This window comes from Diadema setosum, chromosome 12, assembly GCF_964275005.1.
Source record: "Diadema setosum chromosome 12, eeDiaSeto1, whole genome shotgun sequence".
In the NCBI taxonomy this organism is placed as follows: Eukaryota; Metazoa; Echinodermata; class Echinoidea; order Diadematoida; family Diadematidae; genus Diadema; species Diadema setosum.
This window is the reverse complement of record NC_092696.1, coordinates 1,570,619-1,592,132: the sequence shown is the minus strand read 5'-3', so window position 1 is coordinate 1,592,132 and position 21,514 is coordinate 1,570,619. Positions and strand designations below refer to the sequence as shown.

At 36.8% G+C, this 21,514-nt stretch overlaps 1 protein-coding gene across 1 annotated transcript in view; it reads right to left on the bottom strand.

Annotated features, from left to right (window-relative positions):
* LOC140235656 (phosphatidylinositol 4-phosphate 3-kinase C2 domain-containing subunit beta-like) overlaps positions 1-21,514 on the bottom strand; it is a 45,885-nt gene that overhangs the window by 18,882 nt on the left and 5,489 nt on the right. Inside the window, exons 2-16 of the mRNA XM_072315665.1 lie at positions 14,549-16,457; positions 13,308-13,396; positions 12,620-12,777; positions 11,281-11,398; positions 10,310-10,421; positions 9,379-9,458; positions 8,790-8,856; positions 7,219-7,562; positions 6,491-6,613; positions 5,666-5,800; positions 4,645-4,753; positions 2,775-2,920; positions 1,717-1,905; positions 1,210-1,303; positions 78-172 (exon numbers count right to left, since the gene is read on the bottom strand). Of these exons, the coding sequence (XP_072171766.1) occupies positions 78-172; positions 1,210-1,303; positions 1,717-1,905; positions 2,775-2,920; positions 4,645-4,753; positions 5,666-5,800; positions 6,491-6,613; positions 7,219-7,562; positions 8,790-8,856; positions 9,379-9,458; positions 10,310-10,421; positions 11,281-11,398; positions 12,620-12,777; positions 13,308-13,396; positions 14,549-16,300 (3,611 nt within the window). The 5' untranslated portion in view covers positions 16,301-16,457. The remainder of the gene's footprint in view (positions 1-77; positions 173-1,209; positions 1,304-1,716; positions 1,906-2,774; positions 2,921-4,644; positions 4,754-5,665; positions 5,801-6,490; positions 6,614-7,218; positions 7,563-8,789; positions 8,857-9,378; positions 9,459-10,309; positions 10,422-11,280; positions 11,399-12,619; positions 12,778-13,307; positions 13,397-14,548; positions 16,458-21,514) is intronic.

Here is a 21,514-nt window from a genome sequence, read left to right as displayed (position 1 = left end):
AGGTATTGGGCAATTCAAACACTGCTATGATAAGAGCTCTCTCAAAGCAAAGTTTGCAGTAAAAGGTCATAACTCACCAGTATAGATATTGGGCAATTCGGATACTGCTTAGAGCTCTCTCAATGAGGAAACTGGCCAGGGCTGAGTCATGGTAGCTCTCATACTTGAGGGCCTGGTGCAAGGAACATACAGTGATAGGATTGAAAGGTGAGTCCACACAGAAACAGAACAAGATATGGGTCTTACTAACAGGATTTGAACATTTAACAACTGAAGACAATGTCTATAATTGTGGTTGCTCAAGTCCGAAAATAAAAAAGCAAGACTTACTGGCAATGCTGCATAATAATCTTCAAATGGATGAAGAAATACTCATGCTATAAAAGTTTTTAAAATGATTCTTTCACTCTCAAAATATCTTTGTCCAAATATCATCAATCCCATTCAATTACCCAGTATGGTGTAGTTCAATCTAACACTGATTTCTACAATATAAACCGAGTATGTTGAATCCCTTCACTGAAAGATTGCATCTTATTGTAGATTAAAGCTTAAGTGTTCAATTTCAAAAGCCTCATCTCTCCTACACCCTCCTTTTAAATTCAATATAAAAATACATAAGATTAGCAATTAGTGACTAAACTATGTGAAGTACTTTATACATTGCATATATGTAAAGATAATTTACTGCAGTGGCAAAATGTGTTTTCCAAAATATCAATTATCCAAAATATTAATTACTCTACATATTACATTACACAGGGCAAGCTACCGAAATGGATGTAGAAATGCAACACATTTTATACAGTATTAGGTGACCAGAAAGTAACTCATATGTGTCTCCTGTGGAGCCCTACTTTGTAATTGATTTTTTTTTAAAGTATTTGTACACAATTAATTGCAATAAAATGACGATAATAAAGTCTACATGGCTGCAGGTACATTAGGTCAGTGTGATGTTACAAACAGTTTTGCAAATCTCTGATGGGATACAGATACAATGTAAATCCTGTATCATTTAGCCTTATGGGTTCTATGTCCACAGTATTTCAAACCTAGAGTAAAGGCATTCTGTCACACTTTATGCTGTCACAAAACTTTCAGAGTGGCTACTTCCTGCCTTAGATGTTTCATATTCTCAAACATAACACTACAATGTATATTCTTGATTACAGCAATCATAGACTTGCTACTGTTACTTTGTCCCACCTGAACAAGTTGTGGTAGATAGTCACAGAGTTCATCATCAGGCGTGGGTTGGATCCACTGAACTGCCTTGGCTCTTACATGCTGGTCGGCAAAGCTACATGGCAACAAACAGAGTAATGAACACAAAGACATTACTCAAAATCTGATGTCAACATGGCACATGGCACCATGAAAAAGAGACAACCTTGTCTGAAGCATTGTGAAGAAAGCCAATGATGTCCATTCTAGTTCTTACTGAAGACAACAGTCACGCAAATATCAGAATCAAATCCCTGCTGATATGATTAGCACTGATATGATTTGGCCTACTGACTAATAAATAATTTTCAGATGATCAAAAAGTTGATGCCTTCAACTTCTGAGAAACACCATGTTATTGACAAAGTGTTCCAGTAAACTAGTCAGAATGACTAATATTCGAGAACAAGGAGAGTAAGAAAGAGATAGAGAAAGAAAAAGACAAGGTCTTACCGAGGATGAAGGAGCAAAGAAACGACAAGGTCTTACCGAGGATGGAGAAGCTGCAATGCATCAAGAGGATCCAATGGAACCCATTCCTCCAGGAGGGCGTAGATGTCTGCCAGACAGGCCCAGTCCCAGCTGGGAGCCACCTGTAAGACTCTGGCTAGAGCCCAGGAAATCCTGGTACAGAAATGACGCTTGTTCCACAGAAAGACAGCATCCTCCTCTCGCAGCCTGTCATTGAAGACACATACATACATCAACCTGACATATCTTTTCCTAGTGAGTCACTTTACAACATGATGTCAGACTACTGGGCCTGTGAGTAAGGCCATTACTGTCATTTTCATAGCCTTTTCACATGAGCCTCATTCTCCTGTATGGTATTTCTGACACATTGGTCCGAATTTATGAAGGTGGTAAAATTGCAACCATGGTTTAAACCATGGACAAAAACCATAGTTTTGTATGGGGCGCCAAGTGTCGTATGGCCTATTTCGTTACAAAATCAGTTATTTTGTTAATGAAATTGTCATTTCGTCGACAAAATGACTTCTTTAGTAACTAGATAGGCCATGCCACACTTAGCACCCCATACAAAACTATGGTCTTTGTCCATGGTTTAAACAGTGGACAAGATTGTACCACCTTCGTGAATTTGTGCCATTATGTCTCAATGTTCTGGCAAGTTCTATCATGGTGGAAGGATTATGACCACTATCAAATCTTGAAAGCTTTCTACCAATATTTCTACAGTTTTATCACTAACAAGTAAAATTGTTCTTATTTTAACGGGAATACGTTCTTCTCTTAGGCAAAACTCTGTATTAAATCAAATAGTATTGAAAACATATGATTTGTTGTATAATATTTGCAAACTATAATCAAAAAGTACTTAACCCATTGAGGATGGGCCAATTTTGCTATAAAACACATTTCCTCTAGACACTTACCCTTGCATACTCAAGACTAGTCTTCAACTTCAGGTTTGTTTTAAAGCTCCCTTGGCTCTTTAAGAAGAAGCCAAATGCAAAAATGAAATATCACAATGAATGAAGCATTCCACAATGGAAAGTGAACTAGAAAAGTCTGGTAAGACTTACGGTGAGAGAGAGTCTTTCTTGAGTATGCCATGGAGACGATACTGTTCACGTTCCTCCAAAGCAGTGAAGCTGGTTGGACGGATGACTGCCTTCTTGGGTTCAATGGGAGGAAAGATGACGATGTGTTTGAAAGTAGAGAAATCCACCTGTCAGCAAACAAAGAGATGGACAAGAACTTTAACAGAGCTTTCCACATTACAGCTTCTCTGTTTACTAGAGTGTTCAACATGGATTTCTCTTTTAGTAGTTTTGATAAGGACTTTCCTTTCAGGACTTTCAACAAGGACTTACATTCAACAAGCACCTTTCTTTTTCTGCTTACAACAAGGATTTCTTTTTTCTCACAATTATTTCTCCTTGTTTTATAGCAGCACCACAGAAAATGAAGAGAAGTCCTATGCATGTTGCTTGTTGAATCTAAGTCCTTGTTGAAAGTAGGACTTACATTTAACAAGGGCCTTTCTTTTATTGCTCACAAGTATTTCTCTTTTCTCACAACTTTTGCTATTATTTTGTAGCATCAACACATAGACACTGAAGAGCAGTTCTATGCATAAGTCTCTGTTTTCTGATGAACATGTCTGATTAACAACACTTTGCTTGGTTCCAGGAAATTTAGGGTACTATTCAGATGTATGTTGCTTCTTCTGTTTAGAATAGAAGCCATGTTCTGTGTAATATGGCCATGCATCACAAAACAACAAAAAGTTATACATCCAGATTTTCAGTGAGGACTCATCTCAGGTGGGTTAACCTGGGGGGCATTTCATGAAGCTTTTTGTCAGATATTTCGTCTGACAAACTGTTAAAAGCTATAGAAATCCTTGCATCTGATTGGCTGACAACAAATTTGTCAGACAAAGTTGTCAAACAAAATGCTTCATGAAATGCCCCCCTGGTCAATTTCTTTCTTTTTTTTCTGAAAGAGCAATCTTCTTATCTATATTTCTTACGTTTGTGATTACAAAACAAAAATGAAGATGTCCATTTAGCAGTTTTTCAACGCTTCTTCAGTTTGACAACGGCATTCTTAGATTTACAGATTCAGAGCACTTTAAACTCAAATAACTTGAAAGAATGATGCTATTGTATTGACAACTACAATATAGTATCAGTCATGAATTTTAATGGGTGTGCTAACTTTCAGTTTAGTTCAATAATAGCTTCATAGTGGTTGTTATGGAGTTTAATTTCCTGTCCTTTGTTTCATTTGTTCCAGAGTACAGCTTGGTGAGGTTGATCACATGAACTGTCCCTACTCTTCAAAGCCTCTTTTCTCACTACACACTTATCCAGGGTGTCTACTTTCTCTCCATTATTTAGCCGAGTTTGGAAAGATCAATGTATTGACCTACACAGTATGCCATCTTAAAGCTTAAAGACTGCTCTTTCAGAATCTGCTTTTCAATAGAAATCCATGTTTGGTGAGTTTTTTTTTTTTTTTTTTGTGGTTTTGTAATGCAGTGTCACATACATGTTTATCAATTTATATGAAAACCTGAATATAAGAATAATCCAAGTCAATCAGAGAGAATCACTGTCTCTATCTCTCTCTCAAAAAAAGTAAATAAATAAATAAATAATTTTTTTTTTTAAATTACACTAATATTTCTTCTTTTTTGTTTAGGCAAGGAAATGTTATATTTTATGTATATACGATAATCAAAAAAGAAAAAAAAGAAAACCAGTTTCATACGGTTATCCATGTTTGCATTACTTTGTAAAGAGTTACATGACTGTATAATTTTCATACTTGGGAGGAAAATCTAGAATAGAGTAGATCATCATGGTGGTACAGACCATGGAATCTTTCAGTGGAATCAAGAAAGTAGAGTTGGAGAGAGAGAGAGAGAGAGAGAGATACTTGTACCTGTAATATGGCACTGGTTGGTGAGAGAAGGTTGGATGCACAGGTTCCTATTGGATTAGCTTGGTTCTCAGGCCATAGTCCCAGTAACTGACTACCTGTCAGTAACACACTGTAATAGAACATGCAGGCATCAATTGACAAGACCTTCCATAACACATTATTTAATGTGGGAATGATTTAAATAAAACAGACAAAAACAATAACTGATATAACTTTATATGACTCTGTTTATGTACCTGCTTTCATAATAGGCATAGACATTTTTAGTCCAACAAACCTGATTTGTAGAAATGATTTTCTGACTACTTTCTGAAAAGATGAGAGTATTGTGAAGCTTCCCATTCACACACAAACCCTCTGAAAACTTGAAATAATTTGTCTGATAACTTCTGTGCAAGTTTTGCACTGGAAGTCTACAACACATCATTCTGTTTATCTAAAGGAGGATGTCAACGGTTAATGTTAATCAATATAGCAATGCCAAGATGAGCCTCCTTCACCTGTCTGTCATGTAGTAAGATATTTACTACAGCAGAATGGAGGAAGCTTCTAATCCTTCTCCTCAAACTACTTGGACTGAAATTGCCATTTTGCCAATTGTCAACTTGTCAATGCTTTCTGTCCTATACGTACATAATTTTTATGAACCTTTCAATGAATGTGTCCCATATTAACCTTCTCATTGGCAGTTAGAATGTCCATTAATCATCTCAGCAATGGATAACGGCTATCAACCTGTTGAGGAAGAGCCCTGAGTATACTTGGGTAAGCCTCTATGGGAAATGTGTATTGTAGCAAAATCAAACCATCCTCAACAGGTCAAGAATACAAAATATCCTCCTCAAAGGGGCCCAGGTCTGAAATTGCTGTGTATGTATAAAAAGAAACTAAAAGTGACAGGAGATGACGCAGAGAGTGCAAAATCATTCACTTCCCTTTACCTCTCAAAATGAATCTTCATCAAAACATTCAGCCAATCAAAGCACTACGAGAAATGAGCTGAGGTTAATAGACAGGTTACCTTCTAAAGTTGAAGAGGGGTACAGCCACCCAGCCCAGCACTGTTTTCTCTCCACTGTTCATATCTACTCCACACAGTGAGAGGCAGATCCTAGCTTCTCTTGGTAGCCGGCTAATTGGGATTGGCAGCTCAACACTGACGAGAACAAAACAAAACAAAACAAGAGGTTCACACAAACTAATTCATCAGTCTTAGCACTCAACTGAAAACACCTGTTACTCAACTACATGTCAACCACATCACTGCATCCCATCATAATGTCATGATACCAGCTTACATTAATTTGTCACTCTTACAGAAGTTATTTAATCTAAAAAAAAAATTATTGTAAATATGAAGTTCACTGTATATCGACCACTGTTTGAAATCATTTACAAGTAGAATGCTAGTTGAAAATCTCTTGTATGTATAATACAATTGTACTTTGAACTTTTTTATGGAAATGCACAATTTAGTCCAATACTTAGATCCCACCCAAAATGACTTCACTGTCCAATCTAAGGTGACCATTGGCACAGGTTTTGATGTGAAGATTCTTCTGTGATCCTTCTATAAAGGTTTCTGGTAAATCCCTCTTTGTCACACTCTCACACATTAATAGATCTCCTATGACACAATCCTAAGCAAAAAAAACTGTGATGCACCATGATGTACACAATTTATTTGAATGCCTTACTCCGGACACTAGAAGGCTGATTTTGACAGATTTGATGGCAGTGCTACTTCAGACCTGCACAAAGTACTCATTGTTGTCCACCATCTGTATAAAATGAGATGAGAGCTTTCAGTCTCTAAAGCAGCTTGAATCACAACCTGCTCACTTACTCCTCATGCCAGGAAACTTTGTCGAAAAATCCATTGGAAATCTTGGAAGGCCAGGTTTCTACTGGAGTGTGGAGTGGCTGACCACCGTACAGGACTTGACAGGTGACCGCAAACATGTCATGCCTGCAAAATAAGAGTTAAGTCATGTGTTACAATAGTTATTAGGAAATCATGTCAGACATGTCATGCCTGCAAAACAGAGTCCAGTCATATGTTACAATGATTACTAGGGAATCATGTCAAACATGTCCTGACTGCAAAATAGAGTCAAGTCATGTGCTACAATGATTACTAGCAAATCTCAGTTAATGTGCCAGCAGAAGGGACAAATTTATTTTTAATGGACAGTGCATAAATTATTCAAAGAAGGAAAATAATATACATAAGAAAATGAATATCACTTAAAAACCACAAATCCTCAAATTAAGACACTTATTCCCTTGTTCTATCATAATACTTGAACATTTTCATCACACAAGCCTTACATGATTCCGGTACTTTGACATAGGAGAAAAAATAAATCCATCACAATTGGCAAATTTGCATTATCTCAGAGAGGCTAAGGTTAACTCCTTTTTCTTTAAGCTTCTCTAAAAGCACTTTATCCATACTGGTCCATTCATTAAACATCATAGAGATTCCATACTACTGACAAAGTTTTTTTGGGAAAAAAAAACAACAACAAATTGTTGGTTCTGTTGACCAGCAGAAGACTTGTCAGCACTCACGCATTCTTCCAGGCCAGCGGAAGTCGATGTGCAGAGGCTATTTTGACTCGTAGACTCTGTCCCATAGTAGTAATATCCTCCAACCCAGCCTCTATTGTTCCTCGTGTGGAGGCCACGCCCGGTGTCAACTCAGGTCCTATGTCAGTATCAAAAGCCTGGCAATAAATGTCTACCAGCTGCAGGACAGCATCCGTCAATCTCTCTAGAGCAAGGAGTGGAGAATGGCCGGTCTGTAGGATCTTGACTGCCATGGTAACACTGTTGGACTCCACTGAGGCAAGGGTAGCACAGATTGCCTTCACTGTCTGCACTAAGGGACCCACGTAGGGTTGATGAACCTTGGCCTAAAAATCACAGCACAAAAAAGAGAATTCATGGACAGGTCAGAGTGGTTGGAATTCAAGCTACCTCTGATGGCATTTAGTGGTTGCATCTAATATCACTGATGAATAAAACATGAGAATCCATAACATTTGGTATTAAACTACCTCTCTGTGTATTTGATTTTAAAGGGAAATATATTCTTAACAAACATATGAAGAGTTTGTTTGCAAAAACCGATAAGTCCATTTTTGAAGATTTTGAAGTACGATCTCTGTCATAATGTACAAAATAATACCTTTTAAATGATATATTGGTCACTACATATAAAGGTATATTTTTGAAGTTATGGTCAAAAGAAGCAAAAATTTTCTTACTATTCTCTTTATTTTTTTGACCTTTAATCGCAAATATCTCTATTTGGCAAATATGGACTTATCGGTTTTTGCAAACAAACTCTTCATATGGATACATTAAAGTGCAGACAAATCAGTGGAACGCATCAGTGATGGTTATGGAAATAATCGTATGGACGAGCCACTTTAAAGTTATGAATTCTAAAAGTTTTGGTAAATTGCATGTGTCATCAGCACTAGAAGGTAAGACTAAAACAATATGTAATGCCAAAATAGCGCAACGAGAAACTACTATTACTATTACTATTATTTATAGTGCGCTTTTCCCACAAGGCCCAAAGCGCTTACAATCAATTCAAAACATGTACGACAGTATGTATAATTGGATAAATGTTATACAGCTACAAACTAGTTGCTACTGAAAAGATGTGTTTTCAAGGCTTTTTTGAACACACTGACTGATGGAGACTGTCTAACGGTAAGTGGTAAATTGTTCCAGTGCTTTGAAGCAGACACAGTAAATGTCCTAAACAAAGAAGATGAAAGACAATTTAAATATGAAATTATACATTTCCTCAACTTGTAATTGACAAATTTAAAGGGTAATACTATTTTCACTGCCTTTTAAAAAGAGTGATTCAAGAGCTCTTGCATTATGCTACAAAGATGAGACACATCTACATTACACATTAAAACATCACAAGTCTGCAAGTGACTGAACTTGACAAATGCACATCAACAAAGAAAGACAATTAACATTGGCGGTAAATTATTAAACCCATTGAGGATGAGTCCTGAGTATACTCGGGCAAGTGTCTATGGGAAAAGTGTGTTGTAGCAAAATCAGACCACCCTCAATGGGTTGAAATCTATTTGACATCCATCTTGCCTCACCTGTACAGCTTTCTTTAGTTTCTCTGACTCTGTGGTGAAGGCATCCATCAGTACATTGATCCCCATCCTAGAATCATGATAGAAATAGTGTCAAAGCTCATCAATATAAAAGTTACATCATCTGGAAAAAATTTATAACAATGAATTACTCAGAACCAGAGTGTCTACAAGAAGAACTTCCTGAAAACCATGAACATCGCATCGCTCAGGTATCATCATGCATATTTTTCAAGAATATTGCCTGGTGGAATCTACACATATTTTTAATTATCAATTCATTCACAGTGGAAGTATAACATCCTCCTTGGAACATAATTGAAAGGCTTTGAGATGACCAGTCATTTTCATCATCGTACTCAATGCCATACCATGAAGATGTTTCCCATCCATTGAATTTGGCATTGAAACACCCTTCAGTCACTTTTTCTTACAAACACTGTACTACACTGTGCAAATGACATTTACACACTCTTTCCACACAGGTGTACAGTGTAATACACTGGTGAACTGGTGATGGTGTGGAAACTTGGGTTAAAATGTTGAGAATCTATGTCTGTGTATAAAAGGCTCAGTAGTAGAGCACACTTACTTTGAAACTGATGTAGTGATGGGTCGGTCAAATAAATTGGAGAAGGTGCTCATACCAACATCACCCTCATCATCAGCACTCTAATAGTAGAAATAAGAAAAACATCACACTGGGTAAGAAAAATCTGATGCACTGTAACATCAACTTTATTGGAATGTTGATTATACATGCACTGCTTTTGGGATTTTAGAGGTGAATATATAACAGATCGCATGTCATTTTAAGAATGTAATTTGGTCAGCTCTTGTAGGAGTATCAAGCACAAACAAACATTCCAAATAAACAACTCATCTCAAGGAACATTTACAAATGAAAGAACAGTCACACCTATCCAGCCACTGGTCCATTTCTCTTGGCAGAAATGTTACTTGGTTTTCCTGCTATTATTCAAAACTACAATCCTTCCTTTAATACTATCTTTCTTTCTATCCAGTTCTTAGTGCTTTAAATGCTCTACTTGCCATTCAGTATAGCAAGTCTATAAAATGCCCATACTTTGACAAGAATTTCTAAAGCATACAAAGTGTATCATTACACAGTGAATCGTTTGGGTTTCTAGTTTGTTTACTTTATGGCTAAGCCATCAATTTAAGTACTGCTACAGAGATTTACAGATAAGTATTATCAGAAACTTTTTTCTAAACTTCATTGTTTTGAAAAGAAAAATACATGCATAGATACAACTGTACACTCATACATACAAACATACATACATACTTGTACATACATACATACATACTTGTACATACGTGTACATACATACATAGGAAACCTACTTGTACATTGTACATACATACATACATACAGTACATACATACATACATACATACATACATACATACACATACATCCATTATACATTATTCAAGATTTGAAGTATTGAGTACATCATATGACTGCATGGTATCCAAAAGTAAGGAGAGTCACTTACTGTTCTCCCAAGAGATGTGTCCACGTCTTCAATTCTGACCAGAACCAGGCGGACATCTCTGTCCAGCTTGTAGCACTCCTGGACATACTCATAGTCACCTAGGGAGGTCTCACTGAGGGCAGTATAACAAAGACCATACTATATACAGTATTCTACTACTTGAGATTTTACATGATGGCAAAACAGAAACCACTTTAAATATGATATTCATTTCAAGTGACCAAGTGCATTACCATTGCCACATAATAACACACAAAACCAGTGAAGAGCCTCGTTAAAGGGATGGTATAGTATTGGCGGAGATGAGGATTGGGCATTTAACTTTTAGGAGATACCAAGAAACCACTTATGATATAGTACAGAACATACCATTCTAAGAGGAGTTCAAAGTTTATTTGATGAAAATCGGTTTTGAAATGGCTGAGATATCCAAAAACAAAGTAAAACAAAGAGATCTTAATAGACGGGTCCCACCTTTTATTCAGATTGTTCTGTTAGGGACATCGCAGCCATTTCAAAACCACTTTTTGTCAAATAAAAGTTGAATTCCTCTTGGAATTACATGCTTTTTCATATTTCATGAGAGGTTCTTAATTATCTCACAAAAAAAAGAAAAAAAAAATGTTAGAAACCTGAAGATAGATTTCAACCAAAACTATAATACACTACATAAGTTGATATAGCATTAGAGAACTCACTAAGATCGTATTGATGGAGAATTATAATTCTCTGAATACCTGTATGGCACACCATTCAATGTCATTACTGTATCTACCTATTGTAGGGCTAGAATTGTCATTATAAACTGAGATCCTTTTCTTGAGGGATTTAATGAAAATAAGACAGCAAGTCTCGTACCCTGTCACAGTATTGTACTAGAACAAAACACGCAGGCCAAACAAAGCATATCACTGAATGTTCCACAATATAAAAAGAACATTAATTAACCAATGTCTTGACTGTGAACTCACTTGTAGAGATATTCAGAAAACCCAGGGACTCTGAGCACAAATGAGTCGCTGGAAATGTCAACACTGCCCTCTATGTAACACAGCGCCTGACTGATGACGTGTTGAATGGATGTATTCACTGCATCATAGAGTGAGGAAGCAAACAATACCAGAACATTCAGCACTGAGCATAGCCTTTTGTCAAGGCCCTCTTGCTGTATGGTGAAGAGAGTCCAGCTGGGTGGGGTTGCGCGAGGGCCTTTTGAGATCTGCTTCGCATCCTTTTGTTAGCCCTTTGAATTACCAACTTTTGCTCCCCGATTTCGGGAGCAAAAGTCGACCAATCAGCGTGTCTGTCTGCTCGAACCCAATTTGAATGGAGCAAATGCATGCCGCAGACCTTACAGAACTCTAAAGAGTTCTGTGGCAGACCTCTGCAGGTGGTCAGTGATGCATGCAAACGAACAAGCATGACAGCACCAAGACTGAGGATTCGGGGAGCGCGCCATTCCATTGGTTGACCGGAACCCGTCAAAATGAGTATTCAGAAGGGTTCACGTGTCATGAATAATAATGTGTGAAGCAGATCTCAAAACATTACAGCGAGAGGGCCTTGACAAAAGGCTACACTGAGCACAGATATCAATTATTACATGCACAATGTATTAAAAGGAGTACAATTTGGCTTTCAAGAGTAAAATAACTCTTATATTGCAAAACATAAAGATTTTACTTGCACTTTTTTTGAGATCCAACACTTCATTTGTGATATACAGTGTCCTTTGCACTCTGCTCATTACAGCAATTTTTCATCCTTTCAGTAAACATGAGTGATATATTGTATTGGAATACACGTTGTCTTTTCCATTTAGTAGCGATTAAAGTGGTCACATTTTAATACCAACAACTGTATGTGCCAGACATTTTTCAAACTGGACAATATCCAAGTTCACAAGAGCTTGGATTTGCGATCACAATAAAACATCAGAAGCAAAACATCTCATTTGGAGAGTCCTTAATTTCACACATATCAGCCAACTTGTGAAAATCGCAACATTAACTAGAAATGTCGCTACGTCGACTGGTATGCCTCTGCCATAATGCATGATTCTCCTAATAGGTCTATAGCATGTCTTGACAATGTGTGATGACAGTTTCACAGAGTTGGCAAAATATCAAAATGACAAGGTTTGTCACAAATATGCTAAATGTTCACTTTCCTTGAACTACAATACGTGTAGGTTTAACTGGATGAATGACTATTGTCAGAGTTCAGGTATTTGGGGATTTGAGGATTTTTAGTTGACTTATCTGACCCTTAAAGTTTATGCATAGACAAATTTACAATTCAAGGTCTTACCATCACAGGTGAAAATGATAGGTCTGCTGACATCTTTTCTGAGTAGGACCACCTTGACACTGGTCTCCATGTCTTCATAAGATCTCTTAGAGAAGATGAGAGAACTCACAAAGCCTCTGTTAGTCATGGTGTCAATACTTGGATAGTTCTTTCTCAGCCTGTCAAATTGAGAACACATGAAATATATCAAAATTCATGAAATTCTTTCATTGAGATGTTTTCATTGCAACTGATTGGCGATGATGTAGGGCAATTTGTCAATCAGTTGCAAAGAAAAAAATCACAATTTTACCTGTTAAACACAGCAGAAAACCAAAAGCACAGCATCTACATGAATCTTCAGTTTGTTTCCATCTAAAATTGTCTTTCTTGCAGGTAATAATTATCTGATGTATCAAATTTGTAAAACGATTCTGAAATAAAGACTCACTGAAATTCCCAGCCATATTCTGAGATATACCAGGTGTTCCAAAAATCATTTCCCACTTTGATCTTTAACCCGCTGAGGACGATTCCCGAGTACATTCGGGCAGGTGTCTATGAGAAATGCGTGTTGTTGCAAAATCAGCCCATCCTCAACGAGTTGTGTCAAGAAGGGATACACACCTGCTAATAGTTTGAGATTCAGGTCAAGAAGTGATACACACCTGCTAATAGTTTGAGATTAAGGTCAAGAAGTGATACACACCTGCTGATTGTTTGTGCAAATGTCTCTCCTTCTTCATCTCTCTGTGAAGTCAAGTCAAATAGTCCATCACCAAAAAACACTTTCTCTGGCTGTATAACAAAATGTCATGGAACAAGAGAAAAAAAAAGAAGCATATATGTTAAAATACCAAGATTACCAGAAACATATATATCCACAGCAATGTCCTGATGTCCTTTGCATTTTCACAAATCATGTTTTGCACTGAATATTTTATTTCAAGCATTCTAACTGCTGTTTTCATAAGACTGTGAATGAAAAAAATGCCCACACTTTTTCATAGACCATTTTCAAAATTTAGAGGAACCTCAATTCAGACTTTGACTTCCTTTAAGTCACCCAATTTGACATGACCATCATTTCTCTTTCAATTTAATGCACCATCATTGTTAGTGTTGCAACAAATGACTATGATATACTGCATGCATCATATGCAACACACACACACACACACACACACACACACACACACACAAATTATCCACTGCAATGCCAAATCCCTTTTAACTATAGGAGAGCAGACTTCATGAGTTAAGATAAAAATTAGAATAAAAATTTGATCATTTTGACTATCTCATTTTGTAACTTTTGTCACTAATGAAAGAAACCCTTCTAAATTTCAAGAGAGCTTGCCACATCCTTAGTACGTACAGTGTATGTGTGCAAGATATTATAGACATTAAAGGGACTGTACAGTACTGGTTGAGACCCAATTTCAAGTTTCTAACATTTTTAGGTGAGATAATAAGAAATCTCATACGAAATATGAAAGAGCATGCAATTCTATGAGGAATTAAACGTTTATTTGATAAAAATTGGTTTTGATGGCTGAGATATCCAAAAAGAGCGATTCTAATAAAGTGTGGGACCCACACTTTGGAACGATCGCTTTGTTTTATTTTGTTTTTGGATGTTTCAGTAATTCCAAACCCGATTTTCATCAAATAAACTTTGAAATGCTCTTAAAATGGTATGCTCTGTGCTATATCATAAGTGTTTTCTGGTATCTTGCAAAACTTTATAAGCCCAAATTCTCATCTCAACCAAAACTGTACTATCCCTTTAAAGACAGGGTGCATGAGGCAGGCTTAAAATCAAGTTACCTTTGATTTTTAGAAGTTTTAGAGTCAAGATACCTTTGATTTTTAGGAGTTTTAAAGTCAAGATACATTTTCCTTTGATTTTATTTCTATCTTTTTTTAATCTTCCAAAAGTCAAGCTACCTTTGATTTTTTGGCTGATGCAGTAGTGACAGCAGACTTTGGAATCCATGGCTCAGGTTCAACGACCTCCACAGCTGCACCTTTAGCACCATGGATACTTCTTGGTCTCTTTCCAGGCTGTTCAGACTCCTCCACATCAATGGATGCTGGCCGCTGATTGCCGGAACCCTCCTCACGTTTAGGTTTCCTCAGCTTTGGAACGGCCTGAGATTCATCCTCGGCATTTGAGTCTATCTTTCCTTCAGACCTGTCAACAGGAGATGCACCTGGCTGCTGAGTTTGGGCCTGGGCAGGGGAAGGCTCTGGGTCAGGGACCTGAGGCCGTAACGGGTCAAAGTAGCTGAAGTCAAAGAAATCTGCCTTGTCTGCTAAACTAAGATTAAACACCATCAAATCATTAGGATCGATAGGGCCCTTGGGAGTCCCTGGTACAGATGGTTGCAAGTCTGACTGTTGACTAAAAACCTGACTGCTAGGACTTGGTCCAGTTCTTGGTCCCAGTCCTGTTGTAGCAAGAGGGAGGGGAGCAGGCTGAACTTCCAAAGAGCTGAAACTGGGGTTGCTGTGTATGCGACGCATTCCACTGTTACTGGCATCCAGGCGATGGGCCATTTGACTTTGCTGGGAGCGACGCATCTTTGGTGGAAGAGGCGGTTGACCATGAGTCTGGGGTGGTGGTCCACCAAGGTTTGATGACTGAACTCCTTGTTGGATACCAGTAATCTGTTCAAAAGTAGGAGCTAGATTAATAAGACTCACATCACTCTGACATGCAGGAGTTTTACTATCACTTGACGGAAATTCAGCTTTTGGCTTAGATGACCCAAAGTCAATTCCTAGTGATGTTAAAAGGTCTGAAAACATTTCTTTGCCACTTGTGAGGTTGGCTTCTACAGGAGTACCAGTAGCTGCGGGGAGTCCAGACATTTCACGATGTCGAGTCTCAGGACTGGAGGGAGAAGATCTACTCATGTGTCGCTGTGATTGCACACTCAGTCCTTGACTAAACACATCTCCACCACCTGTCACACTGCTCCAAGGTGGTTGACCTCTTGACATGTGGCTAGTCTGAGGACCGGTAAGTACAAGAGGTGGAGCAAAAGGATTTTTGGGTGATTCACTCGTTAGATCCAGGGATTTTGTCATTCCTACTGGTTGTATTTGCCTAGTGGAAGTGTTCTGCAGTGAAGGTGGTCTACTCATGCTTAATCCAAAACTGTGAGGGCCAACGGATGGTAGGCCAGACTGCAAGGGGCTAGGCAAGGGGCTTGGTCCAACTTGTGGAGCCGTTGTACTTGTGGCACCTTTACTGCTGGCACTGTAGTTTTTCATGACATGATCAAATCCAAATGACATGAGGTCTTCTTCAGCTGGTGGCACCGACATACTGGCACTCAAAGGAGTTTTCCTGGACAGACCAGCCGAAGCTCCATGGCGACCAGAGGTATCAATGCCATGGGATACAGTCTGAGTGTCTCTTACTGAGTAAGACTTGGTCACTGCAAGAGGCTTTTTGGTAGTGCTACTTGGTAGGGTTGTCACACGTTGTGGTAGGCTGGGAGCTACCCCTCCACTTAGAGTAGTCTTTGCTACAGATGGAATGCCAAATCTGTCTCGTCTCAATTCATCCATCCGCTGAGTTTCGAGACTGAGTGCCAAAGCTCTCTGGATATCAGCTTCAAACTGGTCCTCCTGGGAGGTGGCCTGGACGTCCTGGGAGCCAGGAGCTACCCCTCCACTAGTAGTACTCATCTTGCCTCCTGACCTCTACTCTCACTTACACACCAGTATCGACGGCACTGAGTCATGAAATAAATACCAGTTTGTAAAGTGTATGGTTCCTCCTCCTTATAAACAAGGTTCAGAAGCTGACATCCAATGTATGTCCTTAGTCAATGATCTGTGCAAGCTGCAAAGATAAAAACAAAGAAAAGGGGTAAATCCATTAAGTATTTAATTATCTATAAAGCTTTCACAGTGTACACTGGGTACCCATTGCTAGAAATTTTAACTTACAAATAAACGGAATTTGAGATCGTACAAAAGTGTGTCGTTCCCTACCTGCGTTTATAGCAATAGGGTTTGATTTTTTGTTCACTATCCAAAGATATAGAATCCTAGATGACCCTTATTCTGAAAATAAGTGAAATATCTCTATGAATTGCTAGCACATCATCTGTACATTGCAGCACATGACAATGTAAAAATAAAATTTAAAAAAAGGAATGCCTGAAGTTGTATTGAATTGTCAAATGTCATCATCAAAATGCTCAATGCTATCATGATTTGCTATCAACTCACTGTATGAAGTGTAACTCTTCTGCACCTGTTTGGAGATTCCACTTCAGTACAATGCACATCCTCCTACTGTACCATTACATTGTACACTGTACCCCTACAACATACAATGTACAATCTACACCCACTAAAAGGAGCAGGGCAGGTGCACTACTTGACAAAGAACCTGAAAGGTTTGAAGCAAACACACTCCCATTATTTTTTTGGGGTGTTTTTTTTTTCGGTGCAGTACATCCACATTCTTTTTTTTTTTCAAACTTAAAGGGAATACTATTGGGGTATCCACTTCAGGTGAACAAGTTTGGGCTAGTATCTTGTTCTTGTATTAAAGCATTGAGCTGTCTGTTTTGGTAATCTTTATTCAAGTTGTATTGCCCCCTTACAGATTGTACAATTTTTTGTATAAGCAGTTAGAGAATTGCGAGTCTTTCTTTTCTTTTTGTTTGCATCCTTTAAGTGTTGTCATCCCTGTTCTCTTGAAAATGCAGAATTTCACTCAGAGTAACAAGTAATTGAATATAAAGTGGTATCTACATGAATTGCCAAAGACCAAATTTGGCTATAATCTTTGAAGACCCCTTGCAAGGTACCATAAATACAAATCTTACAGATTTAATTCTAACCATTCAGAAGACTATTTTATATTTCAATTTACACCATAACAATCCCATAAAATCTAGAAGGTAAACTTTGTATTTTAAATGTCATTTTGAGTCTAACAAAGATTCTGCTATGATCAAAAGCTCAGACCCCTTTTGACTCCATGCTTCAATTTAAAATATACAGTTTACACATGGAAGTGCATACCTTGACACTAGTTTTATTGCACCATAACTTTACTACAATGTAATTTTGACTTTTAAAGTAGATATTGGATTCCTCATTTCAACTAGAGGAACTTGACTGTGATTATACATTTAAGTGTAGCCAATGTACAGTGATTTACAGGTTGTAACTGATATAATGAAGGATAATAGTACTTAGCATGTCACCTTTCATTTCACAAACACTTCCTCTGTATCAGATAATGGTTGCTTGCTAGTCTCACTCCAAGACCTCACATGAAGTACAAAAAACACACTGCACAAGGATGTTGTTGCTTTTTGTTTGTTTTTTTAAAGAAACTACAACATACGCACATATGACTTAGCCCTGGAATTAAAATCATAGTCCATCTAAACTGTATGTTTAAGTTGTTAGTTGAATCAACTCAAGCATACACTTGTAAAACTTCAGCTCTGTTTTTAAAGACAGTGTTCACATCAGTACACTGTATCAATTTTATTTAATCAACCTGTTGAGGACAAGTCCCGAGTATACTCGAGCAGATGTCTACGGGAAATGCATGTTGTAGCAAAATCAGTCAGTCCTCAACCGGTTAAAAGGCAGTGCTATCTGTTTCCCTAGATACAGGAGTTTAAACACTAGTTATGTATAATGTTTAAACAGGGACATATTCTAACATCTGCACATGACTTTGCATCTAAAATGCAAAAGGATTTTGCTACAGACCATGGTACAAGGTATGTTCCATAGATAATAACAATGTCAATGGGATATATTTGATCAAACTAACTTACTTTTACACTTTGTAGCTGTCCTTCATGATGATGAATGCTTACTTACAGATATTCTTTCTGCTTAAAAGCTATACAGACCTTACAAAATTGTGCTTTCAAAGTGGAACTACAATGCTGTATAACAGACATGCCTTGGCAGGAATTTGGATGCATACCTGTCCACATCAAGATGTCATCATTACCTTAATTACTGCACTGTATACAATGTAAATCTGTTAGAACTATTTCTCCATTCATTACTTGATCTGGAGCAATTAATCCATTGAATATGAGTCCCAAGTATACTCAGGCAGGTGTGTATGGGAAATGTGTGTTATATCAAAATCAGCTCATCTTCAATGGTTGATATACTGCCCTTTCTTGCCAACATTCATCTACAAACATTTAAATCAATTTTTCAAAAAGAGGAAGAAATATTTTAATATTCCACTGCCCTGAGCCAATCTGTCAAGTTACCATTGTATTTAAGGATAAAACTTGTCCATTATAGAGAGTGACCCTTGCAAGGTCGTAAAAAATGAAACCTCTGCATCATACATGAAGCTCGAATAAACACTGTAAGGCTGTAGAAAAAAACTGTGCATCATAGAGAGTGTTGTACAGCCATAGAAAAGAAACCTGTGCATTGACCATGGAAAGTTTGGTTTACTGTCCTGCGCTAGACACTCAAGGAATAGCACTTCAAATCTGCCAGATCTCAGCTCTGTTGCTAGCAACATTTTTGAAACATTGCCTTGAGATGGCTACGAAAGACCATTAGTGCCACGGAGAAAAAAAAAACTACTATTTCTACTAATCTGTTTAAACAGATTATAATCTGTAATAACAGATTACGGTATTTCTACTAATCTGTTTAAACAGATTACGGTATTTCTTCTAATCTGTTTAAACAGATTATAATCTGTTATAACAGATTACGGTAATTCTACTAATCTGTTATAACAGATTATAATCTGTAATAACAGATTAGAAGAAATACCATAATCTGTTTAAACAGATTACAGTATTTCTTCTAATCTGTTTAAACAGATTACATTATTTCAACTAATCTGTTTAAACAGATTATAATCTGTTATAACAGATTACGGTATTTCTACTAATCTGTTTAAACAGATTACGGTATTTCTTCTAATCTGTTTAAACAGATTATAATCTGTTATAACAGATTACGGTATTTCTACTAATCTGTTTAAACAGATTACGGTATTTCTTCTAATCTGTTTAAACAGATTGTAATCTGTTTTAACAGATTACGGTATTTCTACTAATCTGTTTAAACAGATTACGGTATTTCTTCTAATCTGTTTAAACAGATTACATTACTTCAACTAATCTGTTTAAACAGATTATAATCTGTTATAACAGATTACGGTATTTCTACTAATCTGTTTAAACAGATTACGGTATTTCTTCTAATCTGTTTAAACAGATTATAATCTGTAATAACAGATTACGGTAATTCTACTAATCTGTTTAAACAGATTATAGTAATTCAACTAATCTGTTCAAACAGATTACGGTATTTCTTCTAATCTGTTTAAACAGATTACGGTATTTCTACTAATCTGTTTAAACAGATTAGAAGAAATACCGTAATCTGTTTAAACAGATTAGTAGAAATACCGTAATCTGTTATTACAGATTATAATCTGTTATAACAGATTAGTAGAATTACCGTAATCTGTTATTACAGATTATAATCTGTTTAAACAGATTAGAGGAAATACCGTAATCTGTTTAAACAGATTAGAAGAAATACCGTAATCTGTTATAACAGATTATAATCTGTTTGAACAGATTAGTTGAATTACTATAATCTGTTTAAACAGATTAGTGGAAATACCGTAATCTGTTTAAACAGATTAGTAGAAATACCGTAATCTGTTATAACAGATTATAATCTGTTTAAACAGATTAGAAGAAATACCGTAATCTGTTTAAACAGATTAGTAGAAATACCGTAATCTGTTATAACAGATTATAATCTGTTTAAACAGATTAGTTGAAATAATGTAATCTGTTTAAACAGATTAGAAGAAATACTGTAATCTGTTATAACAGATTATAATCTGTTTAAACAGATTAGTTGAAATAATGTAATCTGTTTAAACAGATTAGAAGAAATACTGTAATCTGTTATAACAGATTATAATCTGTTTAAACAGATTAGAAGAAATACCGTAATCTGTTTAAACAGATTAGTAGAAATACCGTAATCTGTTATTACAGATTATAATCTGTTTAAACAGATTAGTAGAAATAGTAGTTTTTTTTTTCTCCGTGGCACTAATGGTCTTTCGTAGATGGCTTCACAATCACTCTGAAAAGTTTTGATGTAAACGTGTGCCATCAATGGGGACTTACTATCTATTGTCAATTTGCATCGTTATGCTATTCACTAGTTGCTTGTTTATTTGTGAGGTGTGTTTTCTTGGTTTTTTTTTTGTGAGTGTGTGTGTGTGTGTGTGTGTGTGTATGTATTGTAATGGAAGACATGCAGAATCAACATAGCAAAAAGTAGCATCACAAATATCTAGACAGAAAACTTTAATAACGCGTAACGCCTCAGACAGAGAATTCATAAAGAGAGAGAGAAAAATAATCTCTTGGAAAGAGGAAGGCTGTAACTTGGATTTATTTCTATCGGTGTGGTAAATTAAATCATAATTATTACAAGGTCATGACACAAATCTTCAGACTGGATTTTCCAGCTTCGGTGGACTGAAGCTTACAACATTGATTATGCCTCTCTTAAACAAATCATTGTGTAGCCAAAAGTAGCAACATGATCTCTTACAGATAAATGTAACTGTTCAAAAAATACCAGCAAAAAGTAGCCACTGCTGCATTGTAAAAGTACAGCATGTATCAAGAGGAGCTGTCATTAGGAGCTGCCCATGCCGCATGTGCTGCAAACCAGTGAATATCGCCAACCAAATATTAGTTGTATAAACACTGAAAACTCTGAGATTTAGTCTACAACATGCTTTTCCCATGTTACAAAGCACATGAACTTTTACCGTTAATAATAATATAAGGACCTAGAGTTCTGCTCGTATGCAAAGGGCACACCCCATACCACTTCCAG